This window comes from Eucyclogobius newberryi, unplaced genomic scaffold (assembly GCF_026437365.1).
Source record: "Eucyclogobius newberryi isolate DKJ021-1_F unplaced genomic scaffold, fEucNew1.0.hap1 SCAF_14, whole genome shotgun sequence".
NCBI classification, from domain to species: Eukaryota; Metazoa; Chordata; class Actinopteri; order Gobiiformes; family Gobiidae; genus Eucyclogobius; species Eucyclogobius newberryi.
The window spans coordinates 1,808,074-1,819,663 of record NW_027315768.1 but is presented as its reverse complement, the minus strand read 5'-3'; the positions used below and the strand labels follow the sequence as shown (position 1 = coordinate 1,819,663).

The 11,590-nt window shown below is 49.3% G+C and overlaps 1 protein-coding gene across 1 annotated transcript in view; it reads left to right on the top strand.

Moving 5' to 3' along the window:
• The first annotated feature begins 987 nt into the window (after positions 1 to 987).
• Positions 988 to 11,590, top strand: part of cpap (centrosome assembly and centriole elongation protein) — a 77,367-nt gene continuing 66,764 nt past the window's right edge. The window contains exons 1-5 of the mRNA XM_072444147.1: positions 988 to 1,108; positions 6,185 to 6,266; positions 7,162 to 7,264; positions 7,336 to 7,917; positions 9,714 to 10,158. Coding sequence (XP_072300248.1) covers positions 988 to 1,108; positions 6,185 to 6,266; positions 7,162 to 7,264; positions 7,336 to 7,917; positions 9,714 to 10,158 — 1,333 coding nt within the window. The remainder of the gene's footprint in view (positions 1,109 to 6,184; positions 6,267 to 7,161; positions 7,265 to 7,335; positions 7,918 to 9,713; positions 10,159 to 11,590) is intronic.

The following is an 11,590-nucleotide window of genomic DNA, read 5'->3' as shown; positions in this document are numbered from 1 at the left end:
GACTACATCAACTTCTGTTTTGAGAACACTGTTCCCTCCCGGACGGTGCGGTGTTTTCCAAACAACAAGCCGTGGATTAACCGTGAACTGAAGGCTCTGCTGTAGGAGAAGAAGAGAGCCTTCAGGTCAGGGAACAAGGAGGAGCTGAGGACTGTGTAGAAGGAGCTGAGGAGGAAGATCAGGCAGGAGGAGGCTACAAGAGGAGGATGGAGGAGCAGCTGCAGCAGAAGAACATTCAGGGAGTGTGGAGAAGCCTGAAAACCATCTCAGGCTTCAAAATCCCCCCTGCCCAGACAGAGGGGGATCTACAGTGGGTGACTGATTTAAATGCTCACTTCCTGATATTTGATCAACCACCCACCCCTCCCCCTGCACAGCTGCATGCTCCCTCTTCCACAGCTGGACAATGGCTCACACTCGTCCCTCTTCACATCTCTGCTCCGGACCATCAGCTCCCCACTTCACCTGGACTCACCCGTCCCCCCAGCACACAGTCCCCCTGGACTCACCCGTCCCCCCAGCACACAGTCCCCCTGGACTCACCCGTCCCCCCAGCACACAGTCCCCCTGGACTCACCCGTCCCCCCAGCACACAGTCCCCCTGGACTCACCCGTCCCCCCAGCACACAGTCCCCCTGCCAACCACTGACAGCAGCACAGGTGAGGAGAGAGCTGAAGAGGATTAAAATGAGGAAGGAGCAGGACCTGATGGCATCAGCTCCAGGCTCCTTAAGTCCTGCAGATGAACTGTGTGGAGTTGTGGAGCATGTCTTCAACTTGAGCCCAGGGGTCTCGCTACGTTCATTCAGGGATGGCGCCCCCGCCAACCCTGAATGATAGATCGAAATGACCCGCCATCCGTTTTGACATAGGGAGAAAATAAACCATCGCTAAAACTTTGCGCGAGTGGCGAGCATCTGTGCGAGCGCGCCTTCTGCGGCGAGCGTCACTGCGGACCGCGCAGCAAGCGGCGCTGACGCGGACAGCATGGCCCGCGCAGCAAGCGGCGCTGACGCGGCCAGCATGGCCCGCGCATCAAGCGGCGCTGACGCGGCCAGCATGGCCCGCGCAGCAAGGGCAGAAAAGTTGCAAGTTTTCGGCAGACACAGCAACCAATCAGAGATTAAGCTCTAGTGACGTACTATGCACTACCCGGAAAAGGCCCAAAACAAACTCCACAACGATATATATATATATATATATAAAAATATATTTTTTTAATCCTCAAGATGCAGCTCTTGGAGTAAATAAATTCACTAAACTGCTCAGCCCTAAAGTATGTGACTCTGATCTTCTATGATCCTGACTCTGAGGCCTGTGTCCAATGGAGGAAAAGGCCAAGAAGAGTCGATGTGTCTAGATTATTTCAGCATTATAATACTGCCTTCACCCATTAGCTAAAACTGTACACATTTTCATTACAAAAAATGTTAATACAATTGTGTATTATGATACAGTGCTCACTAGTAATACATTTAAATGACTATATCTTTATGTTTATTCATCATTTCCATGATTCGATTAAGTTTTGCATAGCCAATATTCAAATTTCTGGATGTTGTATAGACTTAAACTCCATGTAATAGTGTGTTTAGACTTATACACCATGTAATAGTGTTTAGACTAGATGTTTATGGTGCATGTACCTTTGGAAATAATGAAGGCATGTTAAACCATCCTTGGAGGAAAATGCAACGCTGTATGAGGCATATTTACCATCCATCCATCTTCTGCTGCTTTATCCGGGGCCGGGTCGCGGGGGCAGCAGTCTGAGCAGGGACTCCCAGACTTCCTTCTCCCCAGACACTTCCTCTAACTCCTCCGGGGGGATCCCGAGGCGTTCCCAGGCCAGCCGAGAGACATAGTCTCTCCAGCGTGTCCTGGGTCTTCCCCGGGGCCTCTTCCCGGTGGGACATGCCTGAAACACCTCCCGAGGGAGGCGCCCAGGAGGCATCCGGAACAGATGCCCGAGCCACCTCAGCTGGCTCCTCTCGACGTGGAGGAGCAGCGGCTCTACTCCGAGCTCCCCCCCATGTGGCCGAGCTCCTCACCTTATCTCTAAGGGAGCGCCCAGCCACACGGCGGAGGAAACTCATTTCGACCGCTTGTATCCGCGATCTTGTTCTTTCGGTCATTACCCAAAGCTCATGACCATAGGTGAGGTCAGAACGTAGACCGACCGGCTCAGCTCCTTCTTAACCACAACAGTCCGATGCAGCGACTGCATCACTGCAGCCGCTGCACCGATCCGCCTGTCGATCTCACGCTCCATCCTTCCCTCACTCGTGAACAAGACCCCGAGATACTTGAACTCCTCCACTTGGGGCAAGGACACCCCACCCACCTGGAGAGGGCAAGCCACCTTTTTCCGGTCGAGAACCATGGCCTCGGATTTGGAGGTGCTGATTCTCATCCCAGCCGCTTCACACTCGGCTGCAAAACGTCCCAGTGCATGTTGCAGGTCCGGGTTTGATAGAGCCATCAGGACAACATCGTCTGCAAACAGCAGAGATGAGATCCTCTGGTCCCCAAACCGGACACCCTCCGACCCCTGACTGCGCCTAGAAATTCTGTCCATAAAAATTATGAACAGAACCGGTGGCACAGGGCAGCCCTGGCGGAGTCCAACATGCACTGGGAACAGGTCTGACTTACTGCCGGCAATGCGAACACAGCTCGGAGGCGGAGGAGGCGGAGAACATGGTCCACTCGGACTCAATGTCCCCAACCTCCCCCGGGACATGGGAGAAGCTCTCCCGGAGGTGCTAGTTGAATACCCTCCTGACAGAGGGCTCCACTAGACGTTCCCAACAGACCCTCACAATGCGCTTGGGTCTGCCGAGTCTGTCCGGCTTCCTCCTCCGCCAGCGGATCCAACTCACCACCAGGTGGTGATCGGTTGACAACTCTGCCCCTCTCTTCACCCGAGTGTCCAAGACACGCGGCCGGAGGTCTGATGACACGACAACAAAGTCGATCATTGACCTCCGGCCTAGGGTGTCCTGGTGCCATGTGCACTGATGGACACCCTTGTGCTTGAACATGGTGTTCGTTATGGACAATCCGTGGCTAGCACAGAAGTCCAATAACTGAACACCGCTCGGGTTCAGATCGGGGAAGCCGTTCTTCACGATCACCCCTCTCCAGGTGTCACTGTCATTGCCCACGTTGGCGTTGAAGTCCCCCAGTAGAACAACGGAGTCCCCGGTCGGTGCACTGTCCAGTACCCCTCCCAAGGACTCCAAGAAGGCCAGGTACTCTGCACTGCTGTTCGGCCCGTAGGCCGCCACAACAGTGAGAGACCTGTCCCCCACCCGAAGGCGGAGGGACGCGACCCTCTCGTTCACCGGGGTAAACTCCAACACGTGGCGGCTGAGCTGAGGGGCTATAAGCAAGCCCACACCAGCCCGCCGCCTCTCCCCGCGGGCAACACCAGAGAAGTGGAGCGTCCAGCCCCTCTCGAGGAGATGGGTTCCAGAGCCCAAACTGTGCGTGGAGGTGAGGCCGACTATATCTAGTCGGTTTCGCTCAACCTCCCGCACATACTCAGGCTCTTTCCCCCCCAGCGAGGTGACATTCCATGTCCCCAGAGTTAGTCTCTGTGTCTGGAGATCTGGTCGCCGAGGCCCCTGCCGTCGACTGCCGCCCAGATCTCTCTGCACTGGCCCCTTATGGATCCTCCTGCGGGTGGTGGGCCCACGGGAGGGCGGCCCCACGTCGCTCTTTCGGGCTGTGCCCGGCCGCACATACCCATGTGCAATACTGTCATACCCATGTGCAATACTGTCATGCCCATGTGCAATACTGTCATGCCCATGTGCAATACTGTCATGCCCATGTGCAATACTGTCATACCCATGTGCAATACTGTCATACCCATCCTTTTTCCACTATTATTAATATTTTTGTCCAATTTTATTTTTATTTTATTATTTCTATTCCTTATTAAGAATTTGAGAGGTTTTGTCTTTAACATGTTACCACCCACCTGTCCGCCGGCGAACATTTTCCATATCTCAAATATTCTCTTACATCATCCCTTTTATTTCCGTGGTCAATACCAGCAAGCCATACATCATTTTAAAGCTTATTTTCTCAACAAAACGAATATGTCATTGATTTACATTGAATAATATGCCCCAAGAAGCAATTACCAATAGTTTGTGAGAAAGTCTCAACTTTTACAAACTCATGTCCTGTTTGCTGTTTATGACGGACGAAACGGCTTTAATTCTGTACATCCTTGTGCTCAGTCTGTCCGTAAGGAATCATTGAAAAACAATATCCACTTGTATTTTTCCTGAAGTTATCCGATTTCGAGATATTGTCAAGTAAACAAACTTTTCTTCGTTTCTCGCCGGACGAGAATGCGCTTGTCCGGCGCATTTCTCCGTCCATAACAAATGACCTGTTTGACTTATACGATAGTGTTTGACATCGATCTCTTCCTTAGACTGTTTCCTACAGAATGAGACCATCCATTTTTTCTGTCACCGGGTTCGTTTGCTACAGCCTCCGGAAAAAATGCGGCGCTTCCGAAGCGCGCGTCCATCTTTGTTTTTAGCCCTTAGCTTCTGCTAACAGGCACGCAAGGGACTTTGAGTGACATATTATTCTAGCCAATAAGGAGACCTTTGTCCTGATAGGCGGGACAAAGGGCTGATTGACACAGAATGTTCTGTATTCTCGTGCATAAGGCTCCGGGAAGGCTGTAAACGGACTACGACAGAGTCTGAGGACTACGACAAAGTCTGAGGAATAAAGTCTGGCGGTAATGCAACACTTGGATGCCAACCGCCATAAAACAACAACAACAACAACAACAATAAAGAGCCAGATTTCTCGGCAGGATTTTGCGCATAACGTTTTCTGATTTTATTAGCCTTTTGGACGTGCATTTTGTTAGATATATGTATTATTATACCAATACAAAAATAAAATAAAAATATTATAATTTTTTTTTTTTTTTTTAACCTCTATATGGGAAATTCATGGGTAAACTCATATTTACACATTTTCACATATTTTTTTTTTAGTGGTTATAATTGCTATTAGTGGCCTACAAAACATCAAAATGTATGTTGTATGATCATAGAGGAGCTAAAATTGTAGTAAAACAGTTTGGCACAGTTGGCACATATTTGGATCACTTGTTCCAAATATACTTTTTGATACAAAAAGGTCAACAGCACCAAAATGCCTGTTCCTAGAGATCTGAAACTTTACACAGTTGTTGTCAACAAGATAAACATCATGTACAGTGAACAGCATAAACACACAATGAAGTATGTCATGCTCAGGACCATTACAAATTGACAATATTCAAGCGAGACTAAAAAAGGATGTTTAGTTTATGTTTGGGCCTCTGTAGTGTAAGTTCTGAAGCCCTGACAGTGTCCATGTGCACATCTGCAGAAACTAGAAGGCCTAAGCTTTCTAATGATGCATCACACTTGCATGTGGAACATAAGATCCTCTTTTAATAAGCAATGCCATTTGGGTCCAACCATTGTGCACAGGGCGAAAATAGGTGGGTGGTAACAGGTTAAGAGTTTTTCAAAAACACTATTTACAGCTTCTTATAAGATATCCGTTCTTTTTCTTCTGTATCTACTTGCGTTGCAACACAGAAATGTCCCCATTGTGTGGACAAATAAAGTCTTTCTTATCTTATTAGTATCATGGAAAAAATGTAGTACTTCACAGAATGGCTCTTCATGTCATCTTACCCCGTGGTCGAGTGGTTAAGGCGGCAGCACACATGCCGTCCGCAGTGTCAGGAGTTTGAATCCCGGCTGCAAGAATTTACTGCATGTCCTCCCTTCTCTCTCATCCCCATGTCACGCTCAGCTGTCCTAATAGAGCTTATGGGCTGAAAGATTCTTTAAAAAAGAAAAAGAAGGCAATTGGATCCACGTTGTATTTTCCAGGGCTAGTACACAGCACGGCCCATGAGGGCCCTTTGATGCTGCTTGCGGCTTTAATATTGCATCTTGAAATTGCAGTTTGGGTCAGATGCATGGTCTGATTATAAGGATTACTAAATAGTTCTGAGAGTTGGCGACATGTCCACTTTAGTCGAATCATGGATGCTCCGATCATGTCTTTAGTGGACTGCAGCGCGTGTGTAGGGTTTGTACTCGTGTGAACTGAGGATCTCATCTTCTTCCATGGTTTTCCCCAGAAGAGGAGCAGCTGCAGACTCAGAGCAATGGCTCCAGCCTCTCAGCCCAGCAGCATGAAGGGGAGACGCCTGCAGGGGACAGGTACTCTGAGGGCCCCGCCTCTTCCAACGCTCTTATTACTGTCAGAAGCCAAACAATCTCTTACACAATGATCTTTTGCTCTATTTTGTAATCTAAATAGTTCCTTCAATTCAAACGCCCAAAATCACAACAGCAGTTTCCGCGACAGTGAAAGACAGATTAAACTATGTTCATAGAGACTTGTCCCAGTATCCCGTGTCCTTAGACAAATGTCCCAGCATCCTGTGTCCTTAGACAAATGTCCCAGCATCCTGTGTCCTTAGACAAATGTCCCAGCATCCCGAGTCCTTAGACAAATGTCCCAGCATCCCGTGTCCTTAGACAAATGTCCCAGCATCCCGTGTCCTTAGACAAATGTCCCAGCATCCCGTGTCCTTAGACAAATGTCCCAGCATCCCGTGTCCTTAGACAAATGTCCCAGCATCCCGTGTCCTTAGACAAATGTCCCAGCATCCCGTGTCCTTAGACAAATGTCCCAGCATCCCGTGTCCTTAGACAAATGTCCCAGCATCCCGTGTCCTTAGACAAATGTCCCAGTATCCCGTGTCCTTAGACAAATGTCCCAGCATCCCGTGTCCTTAGACAAATGTCCCAGCATCCCGTGTCCTTAGACAAATGTCCCAGCATCCCGTGTCCTTAGACAAATGTCCCAGTATCCCGTGTCCTTAGACAAATGTCCCAGTATCCCGTGTCCTTAGACAAATGTCCCAGCATCCCGTGTCCTTAGACAAATGTCCCAGTATCCCGTGTCCTTAGACAAATGTCCCAGTATCCCGTGTCCTTAGACAAATGTCCCAGCGTCCCGTGTCCTTAGACAAATGTCCCAGCATCCTGTGTCCTTAGACAAACGTCCCCCTCTGGGTGTGGAATAAACCAGTCTATTGTGTTCTGTCAGACCCATCAGACCTGGGACTCGGGCTCAGAGGACGTTTGAGGAGATGCTGGAGGAGCAGCTCAGAGAGGAGGAGACGAGGTTGAAGTCCGTGAACCCGTCACAGGTAAACCATAGCTCCATCATTCATCTTTCACTCTGCCCTCTCTCACTCTTGTGACTTTGTGGTTCCTGCAGAATGATCCTGGGGCTGATATCCCCCAGCTCCTTCCTAGAAGAGCCTTTCTGAGGAGGGGCGTGGGTCTTATGAGGTTCACCAGTCGGAAAGCAGATGTCCACAAGAATAGCAGACCACCAGCTCAGGCCAAAGCCGTCATCTGTTGCAGCGCAGAGCCCATTTCTGTGCACAAAGAGTCGAGCTGTGCCCCCAAGCCTCCGGTGCAGCGTAAAACAGCCAGTGTCTTTCAAGAGCACCGCTCGACCACTTCCCTAGTCCCCAAGGCAGACCACTTCAAGGTGTCACAGAGCCACCTGCCACTTCACACGCCTCAGACACAAACTGTTCAGGGACTGAATGAGGGAGCAGCCTCCAGAAGGCCCGCAGAACCTACAAGCTGTGGGAGCAGAGCCGCTGAGGCCTCGAGGCCGCAGGGGCCGCAGGGCGATGCCAGGTCCTCTCAGGAGTGGTCCTTCCAGGAACGTCTGCTGCACTTGGAGAGCGTTGGGCAGGAGGAGAGTGTGGAGCTGGGAGAGTTCGAGCTGCTGGAACAGGCTGCAGAGGAGCTGTCCTTCTCCTCCAACTCCTCCTTTGTCCTCAAGGTCTGAGGAACACATCATGCTCTCTTCATACACTCTTTTTCTTGGAGATCATTTAAAGTTAGTTCTAAACACAAACACAGCTGCAGATATGTATGACATAACCCTGTTACATCTGTGGTTATGTGGACACTACAGATACTCACATTGGCTATAGAACATGCTTAATTGAATAACTCCTGGGCATGATATTTGAGGAGCCAACATAACTAAACCCAAAATAGATACAAACTTTTACTTGGTTGTCAAGTGTAGAAATAATAAGAGTGTGGCTCCAGCAGCTCTGGGGCCGTGAGCCGGCTGAACTGAGCCAAAACAACCTGTGTTTAGGGCGCACATGCATATTCTGACACACAGAAAGAGCCACTCCACATGAAAAGTAAAAATCCACAATAAAACACAGCAGGAGACAGGAACTCACACATACACATGCACTCATCAAAGAAGCTGATGTCTCCACCGCAACAGACCTGTCAGTTACATTAAACTGCCCAAATAATCCTATCCAATAAACATGAACTTAAAAGAGCATGGATTAAACATGCACATGAATGTTTCAGAACCCGGTCCAGCAGATGAGGGACCGGGTGCTTAGTGGAGACTTTCTTTATACTTTTGCTCACCTGAGGTGACGTTTAGTCCAAAGAGTTTTCAGTTGGACAGAGAGTTGACCTGAGTCAGTCACCACAGTAACTCACTCCATGAGCCTGACCTGGGTCAGAACATGTTTTATTCCTCTTACCTTGTGTTTAACCAGAGTCTGCTCCTGAAAGAGAGCTTAGATTGGACAGTTCACGCAGGGGACCGTCTTAAAAATACTGTTGAAATGTCCACATTTTTACATATACCGTCATTTTCGGGCTTAGAATAAAACCGCACCAATTAAATTTACAAAGAAAGCGGTAGGGAGATATTTACACATAAATATGATGCACATGTGTCTTTTGACCCGCGGGTCAGGTCAGGCCAAGAAAGTCTCATTTCAATGTGGCAGGTTCTGAACTGCAGACCCGTGTGACCCACATGTCCACTCCACGTTTGTCTTTGTGTTCAGTCACGTCCAGATTCACTTCCTCATTACAATCATTTCTCTGTGAATATGAGTCTGATTGTAATAAAAGACACAGCTTTTTGAAGCTTAAAATACAGTGACCACTGTCCACTGACATCTCCTTCTACAGTGTGTCAAATGCTTGCGCTTCCTGCTAGAGCGCCCCCTGGTGGGCCTTAGCCAGTAAAAATATATAAATTAGATGCGTTGTATGGGCCGAAGGGCTCAAAGTGAGGTGGAAAATAGTGGCTTGAAATTAGAAAATGTACGGTAATTCAATTCACCTCATTCATCATTGTTCACGTCTCTTTTTCACGGATGCACAAACACATTTGTTGTACTTGAAGAATCACACAGTGCACCCTCTAGCATTCCAATGTTCACTTCTGTAAGTTCAGTTCTATAATGGGCTTATGTACAAAGCTTTTCTTCAGTCCAGACGGCGGCAGAGAGAAGAGGTGACAGGGATGGATCTCATCCTCTAGGAGGGTGTGGCTCTGCAGAGATGGCAGGCCCATGATCTTTAAGGTGTTGATGACTCTTTGGAGGGAGTTCCGCAGTTTGCCTACCATGCGGTTAAGCAGTACTCCAAAACTAAAATAACATTAAAGTAGACAAGTTCAACCAGCTTTGTGAAATGTGGCCAGCGTGTAGCTCTGTGTGCTGTGTAGCATAGATGCCTTTAGAGAAAAGTAAAGCTGTTGTTTTGAGTTCTGTATGAAATCTGTCCACGCTCTAATTTGTGCAGGTTCTTCAGATGGACCAGCAGAAGCAGCTGCAAGCTGAAGGGCCCCACCAGCGCCGCTTCTCCTCCACCCCTGTCAAGTCCCCCCCTGACCTCCCAGAACCGATCTCACTGAGGGGGCTCACTGACGTGGAGCCACAGCAGGGCCACAGGCAGGGCCACAGGCAGGGCCAAAGCCAGGGACTGCGTGAGAGCCAAGCAGACCCAGCAGAACAAGTGCCTCCAAGTCCCGGTGTCTACACTTTTCCCTGTCAGAGACAGTCTCCATACAACATGCACACGTACGAGGACCAATCCCTGACCCCCAGTGATGCAGCCGACAGTGACAGTGACCGCGAGGACGTCACTATCACAGAGCACCCGCCGGAGACGAGTAGGGTGCTGTTTGATGACCGTGACACCTGGAGCCAGCTCTCTCAAGAGCACAGCTTCACCACAGACAGCCCAGGTGAGAGTGGGGACAGGGCTCCAGGTCAGGGGACAGGGCTCCAGGTCAGGGGACAGGGCTCCAGGTCAGGGGACAGGGCTCCAGGTCAGGGGACAGGGCTCCAGGTCAGGGGACAGGGCTCCAGGTCAGGGGACAGGGCTCCAGGTCAGGGGACAGGGACAAAACCGGGAGCGGGGGCGCGAACGCTGCCGTCGCCGATTAGGGCAAACAAACTACGGTAGGGGCGCAAACACGCGGCCCTAAAACCCCAGAGAGAAAAGCAAAAGCTAAACGTTGTGTACCGCTGACAGCAACGCTTAAAGAGGCTTAAAACCCAACCAAAAAAACGATAACACCGTTGGCAATAGTACAGCCTGTCGAAGACGGCAAAACGTACCTGAACTGATGGGAGAGGGTGCGCGAATGCCGCCTTCTCCAACCAGGAAAAAGGCGAAAAACAAAATAACTAACACCGTTAGCAATAACACAGCTGTGATCAGATAACGTAACGTGACTGGGAGAGGTGCGTGTACGCCGCCTTCACCAACAATCCACAGCAAACGTCAACACAGCCGAGTCCTATCGGAAATACCTTGAAATCTCCCAGCGAAATGTAAACCGTCGAGTCCTCGGAGGGCGGAATCCGCAGCTCCAACCAACAAGGTAGTAGGACCTGAAGCGACTGAAAAGTCCAAGTCCTTTGCTATGCAATACGAACGAGAAGATAAATAGGAACGATGGATGATGGGGGAATATATTACTTCCGGGGCGCCATCACAGGTGTGACTCATTTGGTATTATTACTCAAATGACTATTGCGCATGTGCAAAGGGAACATTCAGTGCTTCAGCACCGCCCTCTGGCGGTCAATAGGGATGAAATGGAACCCATGTCTCAGCTTTCTCTTCCTGAAATCCTCACAGATGTGGACAAACTTTTTTCATCGTTGACAAATCTGGTATGAAATATCCGGGGCGAAGAACACTCGCTGCCTTTGTACTGGAGGTCTCATTTGACTTTTGCAGTCTTCATGTCGCGTTCCTTCACACGGGGGTATAGAAACCTCATGATCAGGCCTCTTGGTTTATCAGCTGCAGGTCTTTTCTGGCCCAGGTGATAAGCTCTTTTTATTGTGATGGAGGACCCCAACTCCTGAGCCTGAAATTAGCTCAGGAATGACCTTCAAGAATTTTTAACCACTTTAATAGTAGGGACGTCCTGATCAAATTCCGAGCCATCTGACTTTGAGTATCTGCCGATACTGAGTCCCGATCCGATACTTTCATAGCACATTTAAAGAAATGCACAAATGCAACATAAACAAGTTGTCCCCAGTTTTTATTTTAAACCGCACGTTGTCTCACCCATGTCTTTCTTCATATTAGCAGCGTTTGTCGCGCATCAACCCGTTGCTTGTCGATGCCACAGTTGTTGAGCATTTTTCCTTCATCTC